Source organism: Lolium rigidum, chromosome 1 (genome assembly GCF_022539505.1).
Source record: "Lolium rigidum isolate FL_2022 chromosome 1, APGP_CSIRO_Lrig_0.1, whole genome shotgun sequence".
Lineage (NCBI taxonomy): Eukaryota > Viridiplantae > Streptophyta > Magnoliopsida > Poales > Poaceae > Lolium > Lolium rigidum.
Genome location: NC_061508.1, coordinates 243,339,191 through 243,363,534, shown reverse-complemented (window position 1 = coordinate 243,363,534; position 24,344 = coordinate 243,339,191). Strand labels below are relative to the sequence as shown.

Here is a 24,344-nt window from a genome sequence, read left to right as displayed (position 1 = left end):
TAGCTTGCGGCGCAGGCAGTCTTGCTGCCACTGATCCTCGGTCCAGCCTTCCGACTAGTTCTTCACAGCAGGCGCCTTCCGCGGCTTTGTGAAGGGTGCCTTCGGCCCTTTCGTCTCATTGCCCGGCGGCTTGGTGGCCGCTTTCTTGGCCATTTTTTGGGGGCCTATCGGCGGCGCCATGGATGGGGAGAGGGTAGCGGCGGTGGGTGGGACAGAGTAGCGACGGCAGGAGGAAGAAATGAATCGACGGGATAGGCGATGAAACCTGTTGGGAGGGCAGAAATGCGAGGCGGGAGAGACGTGATGTGGTGGGAGAGGCACGATTTGGCTGGAGAGGGGGGCGAATTTTTATGTGCCGCTGACGCGTCAGTCTCGCCACTCTCCGCCTCGCTTTTTGTTGTGTCCGGCGTGCTCGGAGCATCCCCTGTGTAGCGGGATGGACTCGGGATGCTAGACATCTTATCGGACCGCGCTGAACGAAAGGAGGTTTTGGGGCGCACTCGGCTGGAAATAAAATTTTATTTGGGTGGCCCAAATCCCTTTAGGGGACGGGGACCAGCTGCTCCACGCGCACGGCCAGGAATAGACGAGAAAATCTCCGGCAGACCGCTGCCGTAAGCCAGCGTCACCGAAGGCCGGTCACGCCCCCGCCGACACCGTCGCACGGTCAGTCGCCGTCGGCTGTCACAGACAGACAGAGGATTTGTATCTATCTAACGCGTTCGAAGCTCACAGGCTAATGGGCCTTCAAAGCATCTGGCAGCACGGACTCGCAGCTCGAACTGGCTCCGCCCGACCGCCCCCATATATTGCAAGCTACCCTTTGTCCGGACGGCCGTCCGGCAAGGCCAACCCTCTCCCTGTTTTCTAGTTTTCCTGCTGGTAATTTTCTCTTTTCCTTCTATGGTTCCAATTCTACTTCTCGCTTTTTTAAGTTCTGATTCATGCATCTTAGAATTGGGGGATAACTATAGCTAGGTCATCGATTTTTTAGGATATTGAAATTGTTGGTTACAGATTGTTGTTTCACTCTGTAGGTAGGAAGTAACGATGGTCAAGGAAAAAACCATTGATTCATTTTAGAAAAGGAAGAGAAGAGAATGTGAAACTAATGAATTAGAAGTCCCTGAATCTGTAACTGATCTGTAGCGATTATGTAGATGGTTCTATGATTACAAACTCTGAAGATCCATGGTTAAGTAGTACAATTTTCTTTTGTTTTGTAGTAGCTTATGCAGATGTTGATGTTAGAAATATACTTTTTGGGAGAATAACAATCTAATTATATAAGTTCCCAAAAATGCTACGAATTCTCTGGAGGGGCATGGTGATAAATGGACAAGTGAAGTTAAATGCAGCCATTTTTCAAGGCACGAAAACTAAATTCGGTAGCACCGTCTCAGTGCTTAGGAGATTATGCCAGTGCGTTTCTCTTAAATCTAGGGGCTCATTTTCATGAGCATAAATTATTTAGTAAAGAGGAAGAACTAATTCCCAGATTTCCAGTTAATTCGAGCTACATAGTTATACACAAGCCAGCACTTATAGAACTGACACCAGCGAGCAAGCTCACAAATAATACAACCTGGTAAGCAAAGTTTCATAAAAATCAAGACTAATATGAGCAGTAAACTCACAGATTCAAGCCACATCTGTGCCATATCGATCTCACACTACTATCACCACCTCCGTTGTTGGTCCAGAAGCCCTTCAGCGTCTAGAGTTTGGCATACACTTGAAATACCAACTCAATTTTCGCCGGCTTGAAGAAGCTGCTTCCATGGCTGCAAGAATTCAGAAAATAAAATCAGCTATGCTGTTAATCGTTTTTCACGCCAAACAGCACCAGCCAAATCCACACATGCACAGAACCATTAAGAAAGATGGATTTGCAGTCCATAATAACACCTTGCTTTCTTATAGGTGTACATGGTTACATTGTGAAGTGCCAAGTATAATCGGCGGATCATAGCCAAAAAAATGTACAGGGTCATAAGAACATAGTAGTATGATACCTGAAAAGACTGGAATGCAGAACGCCTGTGCTCCGGTGTCCCCCCCCTTGGCGAACGACGTTCAGGTGAAAAACACAAGGACGGTCAAGATTACCCGATACCCCTTCGGCGTTGTGTATAGCGGGCCGCGCAGGATTCATTTGTACGGTATTCTGTACGTATACGGGAAAGACGTGGCGAGCAACGTGGCAAGGGAGAGGAGGCGTCGGTGACGTGTAGTCAGACGTGGCGAGGGAGCGGAATCGTCGGTGATTATAAAAGGTTCCGTCTGGCACGCCCGCTGCCATTTCCCCCCGTTCCCCATCTTCTCCCTCTCCCTCACTCCGCCAAAAAACCCGCCTCCCTCTCCCTCACTCCGCCCGCCTGTAGTTTAGGTATTATCTGCGATCCAGTAGATCCGTACGCGATGGAAGCAGGGGGAGCTGCCGCGGACGATGTGAAGACGGTGGCCGTGGTGGAAGTTGATCCGTCGGCGCAGGCGGTTCGAGGGGAAAGCGGTGCTGGAGGGTCGGCGGTCGCTGCGAGGACCACCGCCGTGGAGTCCTCCGTCATCGGGTCGGTGGTCGTCGGCACGGTGGTGGCGGCAACGGCCGATGTGGATGCGGGCGAATCTGCAAGCGGTGATGCTGCCGCAGCCGTGAAGGTGGCGGCGGATCTTGTGGAGGAGGCTTCATCCTCGGCGGCGGTGAAGACGGTGGCGGATCTGGTGGCTGCGCCGGCTGCCGGCGACGTAAGTGAGGTGCAGGCGGACATGCAGATGGAGGTAAGTTCTTCTGTCCCTTCTTTTTGCTTTCGATTAAGCGGGTCTACCAGGCTAGAATGGGTGCACAGATGCATGGGGGAGTGCCTTGGAGATGAAAAAGACCTAGGAAGAACGAATGATTTTGTATGTTTTTTAATTGCTTGGACATCGATGGATCTTGGGCGTAGTTCTTTTGCTGCTAAAAGTATGAATAGGAATAGAGATATCTTTCTATGCCTGGTTAATGTGTAAGAAAGAAATAGTTGGTACCTATGATCGAATTTTTGTTTGAACAGAGATTTTTGTAGGTTTATATTGGGTTGTGAATGCAATAAATAACCTAGCCCGTTGTATTGATTCGTGATTGATGCTGGATATGAATTGCAATATGGGTTGTAAGTGAGAAAAATAGCAGAAATGTTGATTTGTTTCCTGATTTATGCTAGTTATGAGTTGCAATGTGGGTTACAAGTAACATTTGGTGACATAAGAATTAACTTAAAATTTAGTAGACTCGACAATTATTGAGACGAGAAAAATTAAATTGATCTCTTCAATGCTTTGTCAACTACATTTTAAAGGTTGATATCGAGTAACTACATTTTATAGGTTGATATTGATATGTTGCCTGGTACAAATAGCTTGAAATTAGCAAAATTAGTGATACATAACTTGCTTGTATGAGGATACATGTTTGCAAAGTTATGATTGCCAAAGTGATGCAACTCTGTAGCAAATTTTACCACTGTTGGGGGTTGTTCCTTTCTTATTTGTCAAGGCTAGGAAGTGAGGACTTATGTATTTTGTTTGCAGGTTGGTGAAGGGTCGAGGAAGCGGAAGCGCGAGGAGGAGGAGCCTGTGCCTCCTCCAATCCAGGAGGAGCTAGAACCTGTCCCTCCTCCAATACAGGAGGAAGTACATGTCCCTCCTCCAATCCAGGAGGAAGTACCTGTCCCTCCTCCAATCCAGGAGGTGCCTCGCTCCGAGTCTCGCCTCGCTCCGACGATTGGCTGCTCCACCTGTCCCTGATCCATATGCGGAGTTGGAGGAGTCAGATGGCTCCCTTGAGGTGAGCTTTACAGCTTTTTAATCTACCCTTGCATGTATTTCATTGTGTTTGCTTTGTATCTGTAATTGTAACTTTTTTGACACTTTGTTGTTCTCCAGTATGACTCCCAGGATTCAGCCGAGTCTGTGGACAGCAGGAACATAGGTTCCTTCAAGAGGAAGCTACTGCAGAAGCTGGATGCTCGGGGACCTCCCTTTCAAGAAGAGGGGAAGTACTTCGTCCATGGCACAAGATGAAGCCTAAGGGTGGCATGCTTCGAAACCTGAGGCAGCACTGCGAGGAGCTAGCCCATACTGGCACCTCGAAGCAGATAAGGGCAGAGCATCAAGGGCTGCTGATGGTGCTTGCTATGGAGGATGCTGACTAGTTCCTGTGGACTGCTGATGATGCATGCTATGGAAGATGTGCTACCTTTGCTTTTGGTTAATGATGTTTGAACTTGTGCTGTAAGGTGTCTTGAACAATGTTTGATTTGGTGTTGAACATCTGCTTCTGTGATGAACTACTTAATGTGATGTTGTCAGACCATCTAGTATAGTGATGGTCTTAATTAATTAATGTGTGTGAAACTATGTTCTGTGATGAATTATTATTTAGGTGATGATGGTTAGTTCTGCCTATGATTTGGAGTGATGGTGTTTGCATGTATGTGCACATTGCATGCTGATGGTTGCCATCATCTCAAAAGTAGGTCGTAATTACAGGAAACATCCAACTTGTTCATGTCTTTATCTTGCTCATTGCCTATGTTACGACGGTGGAGATCATAATTTACATGATGTTTGTATGAAAAGAACTTTGATAGTTATTAATTTATCAATTTATTGTGTCCACATTAGCCGAGACAAGCATTGCACGTGCAAACTTAGTAGCATGAGATCTTGGTTGAGATGAGATGGTTTGGTTAAATGTACCATGTTCTTGTGTTGTTTGGGTTTGAATTTGGAAATTTTGTAATAAATGTACTTTACTTAGTCGAAAGTAGAAGCAACACATTGATTATTTAGGAGGAAAGTAGTCGGCATGGGCTTGATGTCATGTTCTTGAGTGGGCCTGAAAGTGGCCGTACACACGAAACCTAGTATGTTTATACTTATTATTTGTAGAATTATCTTTTTATCATAATTATTGAAAGAACAAGAATTGATATAATTGTTTGTAATAGAATACAACTTTACATGGCATGGGGTTTGATATTTTGTGGTTGCTAACATGGTGGGGATGTGTCAACGCTGGGGTTTTCGGTGGAAAAGAGGGGGAAATGACCAAAAAGTGACCAAAACCACCATGGAATGGGCCAAGATTTGGAACACTTGACCACCTTGTGATGTGAAACCTTGTTTCCTATGGGTTTTGATTTTTGGACTTGGCAGCATGGTGGCCCCATGGTGTAGATGTGTCGAGACAGGGGTTTTCGGACGAAAAGAGGGGGAATGGCCAAAACTGAGCAAACCACCATGGATTGGGGCAAGATTTGGCACACTTGACCACCTTGTGATTTGAAACCTTGTTTGCTATGGGTTTTGATTTTTGGACTTGGCACCATGGTGGCCCCATGGTGTAGATGTGTCGAGACAGGGGTTTTCGGACGAAAAGAGGGGGGAATGGCCAAAAACTGAGCAAACCACCATGGATTGGGGCAAGATTTGGCACACTTGTGAACCTTGTGATGTGAAACCTTGTTTGCTATGGGTTTTGATTTTTGGACTTGGCACCATGGTGGCCCCATGGTGTAGATGTGTCGAGAGAGGGGTTTTCGGACGAAAAGAGGGGGGAATGGCCAAAAACTGAGGAAACCACCATGGATTGGGGCAAGATTTGGCACACTTGACCACCTTGTGATTTGAAACCTTGTTTGCTATGGGTTTTGATTTTTGGACTTGGCACCATGGTGGCCCCATGGTGTAGATGTGTCGAGAGAGGGGTTTTCGGACGAAAAGAGGGGGGAATGGCCAAAAACTGAGGAAACCACCATGGATTGGGGCAAGATTTGGCACACTTGACCACCTTGTGATGTGAAACCTTGTTTGCTATGGGTTTTGATTTTTTGGACTTGGCACCATGGTGGCCCCATGGTGTAGATGTGTCGAGAGAGGGGTTTTCGGACGAAAAGAGGGGGGAATGGCCAAAAACTGAGGAAACCACCATGGAATGGGGCAAGATTTGGAACACTTGACCACCTTGTGATGTGAAACCTTGTTTCCTATGGGTTTTGATTTTTTGGAGTTGGCAGCATGGTGGCCCCATGGTGTAGATGTGTCGAGAGAGGGGTTTTCGGACGAAAAGAGGGGGGAATGGCCAAAAACTGAGCAAACCACCATGGATTGGGGCAAGATTTGGCACACTTGACCACCTTGTGATGTGAAACCTTGTTTGCTATGGGTTTTGATTTTTGGACTTGGCACCATGGTGGCCCCATGGTGTAGATGTGTCGAGACAGGGGTTTTCGGACGAAAAGAGGGGGAATGGCCAAAACCGAGGAAACCACCATGGATTGGGGCAAGATTTGGAACACTTGACCACCTTGTGATGTGAAACCTTGTTTGCTATGGGTTTTGATTTTTTGGACTTGGCACCTTGGTGGCCCCATGGTGTAGATGTGTCGAGGGAGGTGTTTCCGGACGAAAAGAGGGGGAAATGGCCAAAAACTGAGGAAACCACCATGGATTGGGGCAATATTTGGCACACTTGTGAACCTTGTGATTTGAAACCTTGTTTGCTATGGGTTTTGATTTTTTGGACTTGGCACCATGGTGGCCCCATGGTGTAGATGTGTCGAGAGAGGGGTTTTCGGACGAAAAGAGGGGGGAATGGCCAAAAACTGAGGAAACCACCATGGATTGGGGCAAGATTTGGCACACTTGTGAACCTTGTGATGTGAAACCTTGTTTGCTATGGGTTTTGATTTTTGGACTTGGCACCATGGTGGCCCCATGGTGTAGATGTGTCGAGACAGGGGTTTTCGGACGAAAAGAGGGGGGAATGGCCAAAAACTTAGGAAACCACCATGGATTGGGGCAAGATTTGGCACACTTGTGAACCTTGTGATGTGAAACCTTGTTTGCTATGGGTTTTGATTTTTTGGACTTGGCACCATGGTGGCCCCATGGTGTAGATGTGTCGAGGGAGGTGTTTTCGGACGAAAAGAGGGGGGAATGGCCAAAAACTGAGGAAACCACCATGGATTGGGGCAAGATTTGGCACACTTGTGAACCTTGTGATTTGAAACCTTGTTTGCTATGGGTTTTGATTTTTTGGACTTGGCACCATGGTGGCCCCATGGTGTAGATGTGTCGAGAGAGGGGTTTTCGGACGAAAAGAGGGGGGAATGGCCAAAAACTGAGGAAACCACCATGGATTGGGGAAAGATTTGGCACACTTATGAACCTTGTGATTTGAAACCTTGTTTGCTATGGGTTTTGATTTTTTGGACTTGGCACCATGGTGGCCCCATGGTGTAGATGTGTCGAGAGAGGGGTTTTCGGACGAAAAGAGGGGGGAATGGCCAAAAACTGAGGAAACCACCATGGATTGGGGCAAGATTTGGCACACTTGACCACCTTGTGATGTGAAACCTTGTTTGCTATGGGTTTTGATTTTTTGGACTTGGCACCATGGTGGCCCCATGGTGTAGATGTGTCGAGAGAGGGGTTTTCGGACGAAAAGAGGGGGAATGGCCAAAAACTGAGGAAACCACCATGGAATGGGGCAAGATTTGGAACACTTGACCACCTTGTGATGTGAAACCTTGTTTCCTATGGGTTTTGATTTTTTGGACTTGGCAGCATGGTGGCCCCATGGTGGCCCCATGGTGTAGATGTGTCGAGAGAGGGGTTTTCGGACGAAAAGAGGGGGGAATGGCCAAAAACTGAGCAAACCACCATGGATTGGGGCAAGATTTGGCACACTTGACCACCTTGTGATGTGAAACCTTGTTTGCTATGGGTTTTGATTTTTTGGACTTGGCACCATGGTGGCCCCATGGTGTAGATGTGTCGAGACAGGGGTTTTCGGACGAAAAGAGGGGGGAATGGCCAAAAACTGAGGAAACCACCATGGATTGGGGCAAGATTTGGCACACTTGACCACCTTGTGATGTGAAACCTTGTTTGCTATGGGTTTTGATTTTTTGGACTTGGCACCTTGGTGGCCCCATGGTGTAGATGTGTCGAGGGAGGTGTTTCCGGACGAAAGAGGGGAAATGGCCAAAAACTGAGGAAACCACCATGGATTGGGGCAAGATTTGGCACACTTGTGAACCTTGTGATTTGAAACCTTGTTTGCTATGGGTTTTGATTTTTTGGACTTGGCACCATGGTGGCCCCATGGTGTAGATGTGTCGAGAGAGGGGTTTTCGGACGAAAAGAGGGGGGAATGGCCAAAAACTGAGGAAACCACCATGGATTGGGGCAAGATTTGGCACACTTGTGAACCTTGTGATGTGAAACCTTGTTTGCTATGGGTTTTGATTTTTTGGACTTGGCACCATGGTGGCCCCATGGTGTAGATGTGTCGAGAGGGGTTTTCGGACGAAAAGAGGGGGAATGGCCAAAAACTGAGCAAACCACCATGGATTGGGGCAAGATTTGGCACACTTGTGAACCTTGTGATGTGAAACCTTGTTTGCTATGGGTTTTGATTTTTTGGACTTGGCACCATGGTGGCCCCATGGTGTAGATGTGTCGAGAGAGGGGTTTTCGGACGAAAAGAGGGGGTAACTTTCTTCATATTTGATAGATCTTAGTTTACAGACATAGATGTAATGTGCATGAAATAAAATTTGGAAGTAAAAACCAGAATGCAATTTGAAACTTTTCATTGAAAATAATAATTACAAATATGGGACTTTAATTGCATTATTATGAGTTGGGACAACTTAATGGGCTTTCGGCCCATTTAATGATTCATGAATGCGTTGACTGGTACATGACGTGCGAGTAGTGCGGGGTGATTGGGTAGAAATAGTGCCGGTCGTGGAATCGTTGACCTAGTTCTCAACCTCCATCTTCCCACGTCCGCCGCCCCCCACCTGAACCACCCTCCGCCGCCCCCGAGCTGAACCACCGTCCGGCACCCCGCACATCACCGACCCTGGGACGCACATCTCTGTGGCGGCCACCGTCGTCTGTGCATCGACATAAAGATCTCTCCCGCGGCCACCGTGGGTGTCTGCTGCGGCCACCGTGGACGCACATCTCTGTGGCGGCCACCGTCGTCTGTGCATCCTCGTATCTAGGGCAGCCACCGTCTCTGCCTCGACAAACGCAGGTATGCCGCGGCCACCATCATCTGTGACGCGACCATACTCTCTCTCACGGTCGCATCCTCCTCCCTCAACCCTAATTTCCTCACCACATGCGGTATAGATAGTCCTCATCACATGCAACACAAATGAACGATCCCGATAGTCATGTATCTCCACGAAATAATGCATGTTTGTCTATGTAACTGAGGTGTTAATTTATTTGTATTTACCCAGCCTCAGGTACTTACGACTTGATTCATATTGCTAGCTTGCACTTCATATATGTTAGCAGACGGAATACATCATTGTTATCACATGAAGTTCATACATGTTAGCAGACGAAGTACAGATGTGTTTTCACAGGAAGTTCATATATGATATGACATGAAGTTCAAATCTGTTATCACGTGAAGTTCGAATCTGCTGTCACATGATGTTGAAATCTGTTATTACGTAATTAAACCCGAGGGTATAGTGTATCGCCTAGTTTCATGTGATGCAGTTGTTCAATTTTATTTCGTACCTCGTATTAATTTCATGTTGTTCAATTGGAAACCAGGATGCAAGACCCGGATGGGGAGATTTTCTGTGACATAATTAGGTGGCGTAAAGTCGTTGCAGCAATGACCGACGAGCAACGAGACAAATTACGCACTTGTGCCGTTGGCCGATGCATGATGCAAATTCCATCCGTAAAGATACGGCCACTATTGGTCAAATACATGATGCAGAGTTTATGACGAGGAAAAGGGTAGGTTCATCATTGAACCTAGGGTGGGTGAAATATCGGCAACAAATGAGGATGTGGAATGCTTGCTAGGATTACAGGATGAAGGCTTGTCGTCTCGCTGATATTTTGGAAGAGGAAGGAGAAGAATGGAAAACAAACATACCTACTAGATTTCTTAGTAAAAAACTGGCAATTTAGTCATGAAAGATATGATTAATGAAATCATTACATCAAAAGCCACAAATGACGACTTCCTTCGAAGAGCTGTCTTAATTCTTATAGGGCTTGTTCTAGCTCCTACTTCGACAGCTACGGTTTACAAGCCGTTCTATGCATTTGTGGAAACAATGTACAAGTTACACAACTTGAATTGGAACCAATTCACACTTGCATATGTCATCGACCAGATCAGCCCTTGCCGGAGAGGAATATATGTTAGGCAGTGGCCGAAAGGCAATGTTGCAATTTTAGAGGTACATGTCCTTTAAAGTTTTTTTTTGTATTTGTTGCAACATATACTAACTATTGTTTATATTTTTTTTACATGTAGTACTTGTATTGGGAGAAAGTGCAACCTCTTGATGAGATAGCACTATATGCTCGCATCTCTTCACGCCCACTTATGATCAACTGGACAGAAGCTGCTGTAGCCTTGAGAGATAGCTATGATCAAGAAAATGGCCGGGGCAAAGGTATCCTTAAGGTAAGCATACATGTACCGGCCATTTCATTTATTCTAGTTGTTTTGCATATAACTATGTACTGTCAACTATCGTACTGACATATTAAATTTCTTAATTTTAGATTGAAGATAACATCACAGAGGAATATAGGAACAAAACAGATGCAAACAAAAACATGGGTGCAGAAATTAAAAAACCGGGTACTGGAAGGAGCAATGGAAAGGGCAATGGAAGGAGCACTGGGAAGGCTAGTAGCTCGAGAAAACCCGGCCCGTCGTGGGAAATAAAGATGGAAACCACCATGAAGAGGATGATGCAGGATTTTAAGAGGGATATGATGGAAGAACTACCGAGAGAGATGCGCGAAGGTGATTAGGCCGAAATAATTATGAACAACAAAGTTCACCATGTATTTAATTATTATTGACATCCTAAAATTTGTTTCCTTGTTGCAGGATGTTGTCAAATTATTAAACAAATCAGGTGTTAGGTACAAGCCATCCGCGGAAACACTTTCGGATCGCATCATGTTATGACGAAGGCTGCGGATCTTACCTCAACGGAGTACCCGAACGGAAAGAATTTGTTTACGACAAAAAAAGTGACACCCGGAGTGTGTCATTACCTAAAGAAGATGTTGACAAGGTTAGTTTCACAACAAATAATGCAGATTAACATGCTTCCACTATTGTGAATAATGCAGATTAACATGCTTTCACCTGCCTCACGTGCTTGTATGTTTCCTTTCCGTAGGTGTCGAAAGAGGACAATAAAGAAGAGGATTACATAACACCTGCAAGGACCAAGTGTGACTTCTTAGGGGATGGCACGCCAGACAATCCATGGCACCTTCCTGAAGATTTTAAGGAGGCCTCTTCATCGGAGGTGCCATCAAATATTTTTGAACCTGCCCTCAAAAATATGAACAAAGAAGACGAACACAAAGAGGCTGCCTCAGAAGGATCAAAAAGCGTCAACAAGGCAACCGGCAAGAATGAAGATGTACATGGAAAGAGGAAGCGAAAGCTCCCTCTTAAACTGCAGATATCCTTATATCATTGAGAATCGAACGAAACGACAACCTCGAAAAAAGCCAACTCCCGCAATAGGTACGCAACGGAATATATGTACTTAAATTTTTGATTACTAATGTGATACTAAACACAATGCATTTTTTGTGTACAGCTACTCCGTCAAGCAATGAAGTTGAAATTCCGCAAGACTCTACTGCCTTAACAGCGGAACACATTGCAAAGAGCAGAGATTTTTGTTCAACTATGTTGCAAGAGTGAGGTAAATGGGAAAAAAATTATCTACAAAAATGATATTGGCGTCACGTTGACATCACAACGGCTTAAAGTGGTTCTAGACCATAAATGGTGTACAGATGATGTAAGTATATTGCTGACGATTCAACTGTGCACATACTTTTAATGTATGAATTATGCACATGTATGTTTGTGTGTTAACTAGAGCAAACCTTTGTTTTTCAGGTTATCGATGCTTACATTGGAGATTTGTCTCGTCGTGTTGGGGATGATCGGTACTTATGTGCAGCGTGGAGGTCATCATTCCTGCTAGAAGCACATCGCAAGGGCCACAAAACAAAAAAAAATAATAAGAACAATGATCACCTAGCTGTAAGAACTGGAACCATTCAACGAGTTATCGACGAATATTTTAGGCGGGAGAAGGTAAAGTATTCCATCAATATGACAAAATTTAGTAGTAATACTAATTTACGTTGCATGTACTCACAATTTTTCCTGTGACACAGGCATATTTTCCAGCTTAACATATCGAACAATCACCGGACTACCGTGATCATGCACACACCCAAGCAAGAATTCCAAGTTCTTGACTCATTATTTCCATTAAGTGTGACCATAGACACCGTCGTGGCTCTGCATCGTTTCTTCTACTACATAGTGTCTTCAAATTGCATGCGTACACAAACATCTAATTATCTATATTTGTATAGAGACAACAAATTTCTGCTGACATCCAAGAGTACAACAAATCTACATATGGATTTTTCCCTGATGTGATATCTTGGAACATAAAATCATACGATATGCCGCAGCAAAAAGATGGGTCAGTACATGCAAACTACAACTAAATTCTTATTACGCTACTATTGCATGTACTAACTCAATGAACCGAATTAATTGTGCAGCAATTCATGTGGCTTATTTGTTCTTCAATGCATGGAACATTGGGATGGAGATAAATGGAATAAAGAAATATCACAAGTACTGATATTCTACATGCTGACCAAACACCTTTGTTCCGTGGTACATAAAATGAATAACCGATGCCTATTGTTTGCAGGAGATGATAAACGGATCAAGGAACCTCATTAACGCACAAATAGTTCTAGCAACTTCAAATCTGTTAGAGACGGTGAAATCGAAGGTTGTCCGGATCTCCAAGAGATTTACTAAGTAGATAAAGCTGCTGTGATCATAGGTTGGGTTTTAGTCCCGTAGAAGGTTTCCCAACTTGTGTCAATCTCGGCTTCGTGAATCTATATGTATGACATTTAAATACGGTTGGCAAGTACTGTGATTGTGTGATTTTAAGTATTCATCTATATATTAAGCTACTACTATGATTGATCTACTAGTGTGATTGATCTATATATTAAGCTACTAGTGTTACACAAAAAATTTTGTTACCAAAATTTCAACAGCACTTACATGACAATGCATCAACCATAGTAGCATGGACAGACCATCTGTAATTCAGCCTGGCCTTGCGCCCAAGTACAAAAAGCCACCAAAATTGTGGCTACGGTTTCAAAAAACCACCATCTTTCATATTTTTGACACACTAGCTATTGTAATGTACATGCTGCTACATATTCAATCCATTATAACACATTGGCAAACAATGTAGCTACTAAACCATGCATTTCATAAGGAGTAACCAACACAACAGCTTATTTCATAGAACAACACTTAGTACTTGGTCCACACAGTAGATCTCTCCACACAAGGTGATACAACATATACATAGTACTTGGTTCGAGTTACACAAATATCGTAGATAGAACATCTACTACATTTATTACATCAACATACCTGGCATGCTTCACTCCCAACTTGCACAAATCTCTTGTATGGCCTTCATCTTCTTCGTGTTTCTATCTCTAATATTGAAGAGATCTGCAACGTAATACTCCAGCTTCTTCTTCTCCTCCTTTAGAGTGGCAATCTGCAGCTCGCCTTCTCCTTCATAACCTTCTCAAGTTCAGCAGCAGATTTTGGAACCATTGCTTCTTGATCACTACTCGGAGTTACCAAGTTGTTTATGCAGTTCAAGGTTTTTCTTTTCCAACTCCCTCTTCTCAAGCACTAGCTGGTAATTGGCGTAGCATACTCTACATTACCAGAGATTCTGGTTTCCTTTTCGTCCTCAAATGAATGCCACAACTGGAGCAATGCATGTTTGAGAGATTGTGGCCACTCGTGATCCACCCAAAATACTGTCTCACAAATATTTTCCTGAAAATTATTTTTATTCCAAAATTTAGTACAAGTGTTCATGAAACAATGTGGCTCAAAAATATGGTGCTAAATATGACACAAGGTTTTCTATTGCTACATCCATGCACAACACAAGAACTGTCACAACATTTTCTAAATGCACAAGGATTTGTAAATGCACAAGATATTGAAGACATGTTCCTACCTTGCATCCACAGCCCAAGAACCTCCGGCCCGTGTTCGTCCCCTCGAATGCCACATACTTGTGGCACGGCAAGTGATGGTGGCAGCGCTCCGGCCCAACATGAACACCGGCGTAATCCGGGTCATACATGGTCTCTGGGACCTAAATCACAAGATAAAATGCAACCATTTCGAATACAACAGAGTAAATCAACTAATTCCCAAATTTTACCAAACCCTAACCCTAGCTCAACACGTACCCGAGACGTTGGGCTCAGATCGGCTCCATGTGCGAACTCAGAGAGCAGACTGTCTTGGCTGCTGCTCTCACCGTCGTTCCACGACGGCATGGCGGCGGCGGCGTTCCTGCGGCGGCGGACGTGCGACGGCGGCGGACGGGAGAAGGGGAGAAAAGAACAGAATGACCCAACGAACGGGCCGGCCGGGTCGTTTTGACCTATCTCCGTTGCCACGTCAGCTTGACTACGGACCCCACCTGTCAGTTTGATGCTTAAACCGCTAAACCGAGCTCATTTCGCGAATTGGTGGGTATCTGTCACGCTGTTAGATCAAACTTTTGGTTTTCTGTCCAAAATATGAAAGGCGGTGCTTTTTTTAAACACTAGCCGCAATTGTCGTGGGTTTTTGTAATTATCTCCTTTAAAACCCATGGTCTGCCAACATTTTGTATGCATCAAAATTGTGAAATATCATCAGCATCAAATAATGTAGTAATAGCACCATCAAAATATCAGTATCATCAAAAATATTCAAATACAACACATAATGAGCAATGACTACAGCTTCATATAGCCAATGACTACATAAAACATATCGGCATGCCAACTGAATCTTCATAATGTCGTGCCAAGTTCGTCCTTCAAAATAAGTCATTCATCATCCTGACCTCCTAACATATGCGCAACATGCCTGCAATTAACAATACAGATGATAAAGTAAATAACTAAAGTATAAAATGATGCATAAATATTTGATCGCCACGAAAAATTTATACTCACCTAGGATTCAGGTCACACTTCAAGCTACGTTTGGTGTGTCCAGCCTTTTTGCATCTGGTACATCGAATCCCCCTACCCCGCTCGTCATACGATAATGGCCTTCCATTCATTGTCACGGGTCCTTGTCCATCATCTCTACGCTTTCGTTTCTTAGGCGCACCTCGAGGAGCAACTTGAGCAGGGTCACCCAATTCATTTACATTAGTATTCAGTGAGTTTGTGGGACGGTTGGGTACATTATCATACTCCATCTTGTTTGAAATAATGTCAGCATAAAATGCCTTGGTCCGCTCGAACAACAGGTGGATCTTTGTATGCAACTTGCAATGCTTCAGCTTGTAACACATTCAACTCCGTAAATCTTTGTCGCTCCTCCGCTACGGGAAAACCCCAATCATGTAGATCGCTCGTGCGCCTCGCTGGCAAGCCACCCCCTAGCTTGTTTAGAGAATCGCAGAAGAACTAAACAACCCGGTATTTCATCCAAATCCAGCACATCAAGTACATGCAGAATATGCTTGCAAGGAAGTCCCCTCCGGATCATCCTTCGACAGCTGCACTCTACTAATTTATCCGAGTTGGCCGGTTTATAGTCAACATAAAACTTTGCATGCTTTCTCTTTTTCCAAGCAACAACAAACTGCATCTCACCTTCCGTTCCCTTATACTCGATCTATAACCTCAATGCCTTCTATTTTATATATCTCTTGCTGCAATATATAAAAGTTTGCCGGAGTGAATACCTTTGCAGCAGCTCTCTCAATTCTCCTCAAATTGGTTACTGGTACAGGTGATGTCCGTGAACTGATGCGGTCATCTTTTGCCTCCGTCTCTCTAATGCGCACTATAGCATTCTCGTAGTGCAAAATCAAATCCACTAGTGTCATACCGTAGTCTAGGTGTAGGTGAAGACATGAGTTAAGACTTTCACTTCGCTGATTGCTTTTCATACCAAGCCAGAACCCCTCAGATAGGTACGCCGCTGCCCATAATCTCCTCTTCTTGTACATTCTTTTCAGCCACGTCCGTGTTTTCTCCGTCTGCCATTTCCGGATAAAAGCGTGCCATCTTTCCTCGAATATATCCGGTGTGGTCGTGTAATACAACAGAGCCCGAAACTCACTCAACGACTTGAAACTTAGGTGCCGAGCCATGTTCTTTTCAATGTGCCATGAACAAATACGGTGCGACTGCTCCGGAAACACACTTCGAATAGCTCTAATCATCGCACTATCGGCATCGGTGATTATTGACTTGGGTTTCTGCTGCAACATAGCTTTCAAAAAAGTCTTCAGTAACCATACATACGTGCTTTCCTTCTCATCTGATAAGATGGCACATGCAAAAACTGTCGTCCTCCGGTGATTGTTAATTCCAACAAACGGAACAAATGGCATACCATATCGGTTCATCTTATATGTACTATCGAACACAAGTACGTCTCCAAAATCATTGTAATCCTGCCGGGACTGAGCATCACACCGGAACAAGCTTTTCAAACGACCTTTACTATCAACGTCGTACTCAAAAAAAAAATCAGCAAACTTCTTCCTCCGGTTCTCCATCATGGCAATGGCTGAGCTAGCATCACCACCTGCAAGTAACTTTCTCTTCTCCCTGCAGCACATGTTGTACAAGTCCTTCCTCGTAAACCCAACAGGTGGTGTACCGACCATACTTGCTCGAGGAAGGTATCCATGATCACATGCTTCCTAACCCCAGCTGCTGCCAATGCTAATATCTCCGCTTTATGGAAATCTTTTATCCTCCTATGTGACCATAAAAATGGGCTCTCGCTCGGTTCTGCACACTTATGACTGTGCTTGTAAACAAATTTTGCAACTCGCCAAACCCCCGAACCTCTATCAAGCTTCACATCCAACTCCGCTTTACAATTGCAACGTGACAAAGGTCGCAACCTACGAGTGCGGTTGTCCATAGTCAGAAACTTGCTGTTACGTTTTCCTTCCCGAGAACACACAAACCGCCTTCTGCGAACTATTTTGTTAGCACCCTTAGTCTCTTTGAACTTGAACTTTCTTACACTGAATCCCTCTTGTCGAGCATATCCATTATAAAAAGTATAAGCAGCTGCCTCAGACACAAAGGTCTTCTCCATTACTTCCCAGTAAAACTTTCTCTTTTCTTCTGTATCACTCTCATCTTCATCCTCTGATCCATTCTTTTTCTTACGAACTGATTTCACCTGCATGCACAATTGGATAACATTTAAAACAATTTTTTTAACGCCATGGCCGCGAGTCATACAACGAATAAATTCATAAATCTTACATGTCTTCTTCTAACAGGTTCTTCTATAGTCTCCAAGTCTGAATCACCGTAATAGTCGTAAGAAGAATTATCGCCAACTAAGACCTGACCAAACAAGAAATATTAACGGCCATGTCACGACTATATAAAATGCATTGTTCAGTTATTAAATATAAATTAAACATACATATCACCTAATAAAATTAAAATGCATACCTCATCAACAAAACCACAGTCCAATCTCTCGTCATCGCTTGCCTCCTCCAGAACATCACTCTGAATCTAATTCATTTTAAACCATGTCAACATCAATTCACATTAGCAGACATTCCATATTTTTATGCAATCACACAATTATTACTACAAACTCACATTATCAGTGTCAACATCTTCTTCTTGCTCTACATTATCATCTTCTACATCAACACCATCTGCATCCATCTATTAGCAAAAATAAGCACAATCAGTATTTAACTACTTACATGCAAGTACTAAATAAAACTAGTACTTCCGTTTCACTCACACTTTCGTCGACATCATCGTCTCCCAAACTTTGTTCATCTTCACGAGGTGCATTATAGTTGGCGAGCGAAATATTGAATTCCTCTTCATCTGTATTTCCGCTTTCGTACTCCATTGAACTTGCACTCAAATCTGAAACGTCCATCGCCTGTTCAAAGTAACAACCAAAATAAATACATCTCAAAAAAGGAGCTCGAAACCCAAACCCTAACATCAACCAAATCATGAACATGCAATTACTTTACCTACCACGAACCAACAATGATCCGCCAAACCCTAACGCCGCACTGTAGCAGCAGGAACAACCCGCGTGCGATCCTTGCCCAGCCTCCTCGTCGCCGGATCCACCTCCCGCCTCCACGTCCGACCTTGCACAGCCTCCTCGTCGCAGGATCCGCTTCCCGCCTCCACGTCCGACCTTGCCCCAGACTCCTCGTCGCCGGATCCGCCTCCCGCCTCCACGTCCGACCTTGCCCAGACTCCTCGTCGCCGTGCGCTACGCCTTGCCGCCCCAACGTCGTCCTCCCTGCCGTCTCCCTCCCGATGGACAGAACCTTCCAAACCCTAACGAGGATGAGCTATGGCGCACACGAACGAAACAGCTACGCCTTGCCGTTCCCAACGTCGTCGTCCCTGCCGTCTCCCTCCCGATAGAACCTTTCAAACCCTAAGGAGAACCAGCAATGGCGCACACGCAAGGATTCAAATATTTTCCCCGTAACCACCGCCTATCGCCGGCATCAACTCCACCTGATCGACGTAATTTTCGGGTCCAACTCCGATTCTAATGACGTGGGGCCGGCGGAAACCGTCTCCACCTAAGATACGTACAATATCTACGTGGCATCCGATCATCTATGTGGAAAATGACGTGGAGTATAATTATACGCAACTAATACGGCCCCACCGTCTCGAACGGGTATCCCACCTGAACGTCGTTCACCAGGGGGGGACACCGGAGCACACCCCAATGCAGAAGCTCATGTAGGGAACCACATCCGCATCGTGATCAAGCACCTTTGTCACTCGCCCAGAGTCGAGCTCGACCATGTAGACACAAACACTAGTGCCGATGAAAATCACTTGGGTGCCCTCCGCAAAGCCATTCACACGTGGGTTGAGCAGCCTACCACCAGCGAATTCTGGATCCGAGAGGGCACCGTCAGGGAGCAGCGAGTTGAGGTCGATCACCCTGTGTTGTGCCCATCCCACGGTTTCTCCTCCGGCGCCGGTCTCCCCTGAAAACAGGATCAAGTCCGTGCCGTCGATGCCAGCGTACCCCAGCCCGCCGTGGTCCATTGTGATGAGTCTCCCATTGTCCTGTGAGGCCATGGGCAGTTCTAATAGTGACAAGCAGAGGGGATTTAGCTGGTATTTGAATATGTGTCTTGTAGTGCAGCTGAAGTAGAGCTCATCCCCCACGAGGATGCTAGGCGTATTCTTGACAAGGGCATTGGCGTGATGAACAGAGGTGAGCTCGCTCCACTCGCCAGTCTCCGATGAGTACAGGCAGGCGGACGCTCTGTTCACCTGCCGTCTAGAAAACGCAACGGCGACGCAGAATGGCCCTCCTTGGCAGCCGCGGTGGTCGCAGCTTCCTGCAGTGCAGAGCACCGCCGCACTGAAGCCCACGCTCAAGTCCAGTGACTCGGGCAAGGGCACGGGATGCCAGTCGCCCGTCATAGGATCCCAGACGACGAGGTCAAAGCTAGCGGCCCCACGGGTTTTCCAGTGATATGGGGCGAAGAGGGCGCGGCCGTGGCGGCAGTCAATGACAATCCATTGAGGCCGGTTGGCCTCAGCAGGGCAGAAGGTGGAGGTGGGGACAAAGACGGCTTGGCTCTGTGGTTTCCTTGCAAGGTTTGCGAAGAATCCCAACAGGAGAGGCGTTCGGTGGAACTCTCCGTAGCTGCGACGGAAGCCGCGGTCGGCGATGATGCGGCGCCATGGCCTGCAGACGAGGGAGGCGCGGACAAGGTGCGCTGGCTCGTCCGGTGGTAGGCGGAAGAAGACCTCCTCAAGGAGTTCGTCCAGCAGCGCCGGCGGTGGCGCAGGCGGTGGCTCCATGGCACGGCAGAGGCTAGGATTTTGGGAGGAGAGCGCGAGCCACGGAGCAGAGCAGTTGTGGTGTTGCTATCTGTGGTTTGGTTGCCGTGCGGCCTCTCCATCTCCATGGTTGACCAGCTTGTGGCTTTAGTTTTTGGAGGTCCTTCTGGACGCTGTCAGCCTCAAGGGCCAATATAGTTGGCTAGGCAATCCACCGCTGCGGAGATATTACGACATGTAGGCACGTAGCTGAAATAAATATGATATACTCCTACTACTAGCTTTGACCTTGTTAAAATAAATCTACCTTACCTTTGATACTTACCTTTGATAGCAGCCTATTATTACCTATATAAAAGTTAACCTCATCTGCTGAAATTTTAGAGTTTTGGGCACTATTCATGGTAGCATTTCAACCAACAAAATTTTGACACGGTTGCAATTTTCACTGTAGACAGGAAGTTAGTTTGGGGCAGCTTACTTTTCTTGCCTTTTTTCTTTGCGTGCTAAATCTTAGGTAACCGGCAGGCTCCCGGTAACCGGCAGGCTCCCGGTAACCTCTGTTATCGTATCCGGTTGCTTCCCATTTTGTGCATCGCTGGGCTCGATAAACTTCCGGTATTCCGGTTCTTACCCGGCTCCTCACCGCTTTGATTAAATCAAGATATTTCTGGTTTGTCCGGTTTCTTTCTCGGATGTCTCTCCATGTCTTCATCTGCGGGTTCTCGACCAATCCACCTCCACAACGCCCACCAGCGGCGTAGCAGGTGTCGACGCATCCGTCGTCCCGCCGGGGAGGCCAAGGCTTCCCACATGAAGACTCGAAAACGCCGCCGCACCACCACCTCCACCGCCGTGACCTTCCGATCGAGCAGGACGTCGCCGACAAGTGGGCATGGAGCAGGAGAGGAAGCGAGAATCGGCGGCGGCGGCAGCGATGGTAGTGCTGCTGGAGTGTGTAGCGAGGTTGAAGAGTGGGGTGGTGGGGGCGTGGTGCAGGAGGGGGAAGTGGTGAAGGCAGTCAGGATCGGGTTCGCGTGATTCCTCTTCGCTGGTGAAGGCCGTCCGGGTCGGGGTGGCCTCCGGAACCGCCTCACTCCAGGCATGCCGGGATGCTTGATTACATTTTTGCCGTTCCCAATCCTGCAGCTGGTATTATAGAATTTTTGATTGATCTGTGTTGTTCTACCTTCGATTTGCTGTTATCCTCGATTTTCCTGATTTTATAGTCTTAGTTCTGTGGCTGTTTATGCTGGGCGGATCTCCCAGTCCCGGTGAATTTTCTATGTTGTTATACAGATATTCTTCATGAATCTCGATTTCTTTCAATGAAAAACCAAGAATTGTCTGAAAATATAGATCTGCGATTGATTCTTAAACTGCAGGTTGCGCTGGTTGAGGAGCTTGATGCCGTCGACGATCTGGCTGCTGCCGGCTGAGCGGAAGGAGGCGCTGTAGAACGATCCAAAGCCTTCCTCGCTGACCTTGAGCCTGCTGCTCAGGCCATTGTTGGCTCTCTGGAGCTCCTACAGCCCCGAACACCCTCAGCCACACCAGGGCTGGCAACTTGGCGCTCGCTGATGCTAATGATGGTTCCCTTTCCTTCCCATTGTTGCTCCTCTTTCTAAATTGATTTCATTGATCCTTCACAACTGCTCTATCAGTGATTGGTTGTTGTTTATTTTTAGTGGTTCTTGGTTTGTTAGTTATAGCTATACAAATTAAAAAGGCATCAGTATGTAGTACCAGAAGCACATCTCAAATTGGTGAATTCTCCGCAGCGCCAACAATGCAAGAACCACTAATGGTAGGAGTGTTGGGAGAATGAACTGCCCAATATCCCTTTTAGTTTATTTATTTAATTAACGAGAATGAATGACCAGTATCCCACTCATAGGCGGAATCAACCGCCCCTAAAGCCCCGGGCATGCGCCCAGGCTTCCGGCCGGCGGCGCAACCTATTTTGATGAATATTTTCGTAAAAATTTGGACGGGCTTATAGTGCGCCCAGGCATGATGAAAATCTTGTGTCTGCCACTGATCCCACTCAATTATTAGCTATCTATTGGCATCTTATTTTGTTATTTTGGATGTAGTGGCTGACACAGCTCATCAGTTTAGAGCTCTCCCATTGGTACGGCATACACTGTGGCCTTTGGCTATGGATGGAGAATGTAGAGAGGATATACTTGCATGTCATTGCTTTCTTATTGCTATTGTTGTCTCGGTCTTCATTTGGATTTTTGTCCTCCCAGTAGATTTGCAGATTATGCTGCCTCTTCTATCGACTGTCAGGTAGCAGACCTCTGGTTTGCTCACTTTTATACATGAATAAATACACAACCAGCTCAAATTACTCATTGTTTCTCCGGTGGGAATTCAAATATTGCAAACAATATATGGCTTCTTCCTCCTGACTTCCTTATTCCTTATAATCCAGTATTACATATGGCGTTATATGTTTATATAATCAGCATGACGTCCCTTTACAATTGCATAATTATGTTCTGAAGAAATTGCGACCAAACTCTTATCTGTCACTCTTTTTGAAGAAATTAGTTTTAGAGCTGATCATCATAAAAAACCAGAGGCTGAAAATAGCGCCAAAATAAAATAACACACTCAGCCAAGTGCTCAGGCTTTTCCTGTGACACAGTATTCCATTTTAACAAGCCATTTTGACAAACAAGCCAAACATTGGCACTTTTACAAAGTGAGCATACCGCATTCTTGCATGTACAACTAATGGATCTTTATAAGAATAGGAAAACTATACTAAGTTGGACACATGCTTCAAATTTCTGAAACCTGTAAGAAAATTATTGCTGTATAAGTTACTGACAGAAAAGTCAGCTGCCTTCTATATAAATTGAAAATTCAGCTTTGGTCGATGTTCTAGGGAAATACAGTGGAGGCCTATGTGGCAAGCAACCACATAGATCAATTCAGAGAGCAAATGAAGAAAGGTTCGATCTTTCCATTCCAGATGTTCATCAATCAGTCTTTACATTCCAGATGTCCCATCGTCAATCGTGCTCCCTGAAGCATAGAAAAAGTACAAACCAACAGACTTTTTGACAGTTAATTGTTCAATGTGTTCTTTTAGTACAACGGTAAATGTAATATAATATTATATGAGCATAAAGCTGCCGAATGACAGAAAGCTAAAGTAATATGACTATATATAATTATATGCCAAGTGGATTTGATTAAGCTACTATACTATTAATTGCTTCTGTATGATTTTAACAAATGGCACTCTGTGAGGTAATTTGATATACTGTCTGAGTTGGGAGATCCCTTTCCCACACTGAAATACTAGCAGCTCATCCGTATTTCCATAGATGCAGAACAATGCCAATAAAAGATCTTTGTTCTATGCCTAACAATCACCCTACCGTTTGTGGCACATAGGGAGGAACCTGAACCTGCAATAACAGATTGTTTTACGAGAATGTTTAATGATTTTCAGCTTCTTATATCGGGAACCTGACACTTTTCTCATGGCCAGATCTATGTTGTTTTCTCAAAGTCTGAAACTACTTACAAGGTACATTGTATATCCAAGGAAGTGTTTTCCTATCTGTACAAATACTTACTGCATCCTACACATGCACATTCGTTTGTTTCTGTCCTTATGTTTTCTAATATATACATATGATGTGTATCTTCATGTAGTTTGCTGCATTCTTTCCAGGGTGCATTTGAGCGCGGGCATGTGACGGTTCATGCCATTTTTCGTCTATGAGTTATCTGTAGAATGTGCAATGAAACGTATGTAATGTATACCTTACGCTGAAGTTTTATGTATACCTTATACTGAAGTTTTCTTTCCTGTAGTTAATTTTTCCTCCAGATGTTCAGGTGTCATGTACCCTGTACTGGAAACTTTTGTAATAGCGGTCCTTTTTTTCAATAAAGAAAATTATAGCAATTGTTGTTTTTGTGCTATCAATAATATGTGGTTAATTTCAGTAGCAAGTGATGGTAGCTGTGCTATTCATCTGCTATCTTTTTTTTTCCATCAGTATACTGACTACATTGTTCCACAATGTCTGAAACTGATATTTCCTATGTCAAGCTACTCTATGAACTGTATAATCGACCTAATCAATTATGCCATGTATGACATGCCAGCATCGCAGTCAGCCAAGGGGCGTGGCGTGCCGCCGCACATCAAAGCGAGTTGGAGAGGAAACTAATGGTGAGAACTTACTCTGCGAGTTTTTTTTGTCTTACCATTTCGATATTTGAATTTTATATCATTTCAAGTCTGTTTTCCTTTTCAATGAAGTGAAACGCAAATCCTTTTGCGTTTTCTCGAAGAAAAG

The 24,344-nt window shown here is 45.1% G+C and overlaps 1 protein-coding gene and 1 long non-coding RNA gene across 2 annotated transcripts; both read right to left on the bottom strand.

Annotated features, from left to right (window-relative positions):
* Positions 1-1,545: 1,545 nt before the first annotated feature.
* Positions 1,546-19,289, bottom strand: LOC124683418. The gene is made up of 3 exons (XM_047217931.1): positions 18,946-19,289; positions 2,016-2,037; positions 1,546-1,784 (listed from the first exon to the last, which is right to left on the bottom strand). The coding sequence occupies exons 1-3, from the start codon at positions 19,264-19,266 to the stop codon at positions 1,711-1,713; spliced, it is 417 nt and encodes a 138-aa protein (XP_047073887.1). The 5' UTR covers positions 19,267-19,289; the 3' UTR covers positions 1,546-1,710.
* LOC124683419 lies at positions 17,701-18,031 on the bottom strand. The gene is made up of 3 exons (XR_006996684.1): positions 17,969-18,031; positions 17,818-17,886; positions 17,701-17,727 (listed from the first exon to the last, which is right to left on the bottom strand). It is a non-coding gene; the product is annotated as an uncharacterized LOC124683419 (long non-coding RNA).
* Positions 19,290-24,344: the final 5,055 nt, after the last annotated feature.

Excerpts from the sequence above, each read along its gene's own strand:
- LOC124683418 (XM_047217931.1), bottom strand. The coding sequence starts at position 19,266 with ATGGACCACGGCGGGCTGGGGTACGCTGGCATCGACGGCACGGACTTG. Across the intron at positions 2,038-18,945 it reads ATGTGGTTCCCTACATGAGC|TTCTGCATTCCAGTCTTTTC; the intron begins TTCTGCATTGGG and ends GGAGCACAGGCG. Across the intron at positions 1,785-2,015 it reads CTGCATTCCAGTCTTTTCAG|CCATGGAAGCAGCTTCTTCA; the intron begins GTATCATACTAC and ends GAATTCTTGCAG.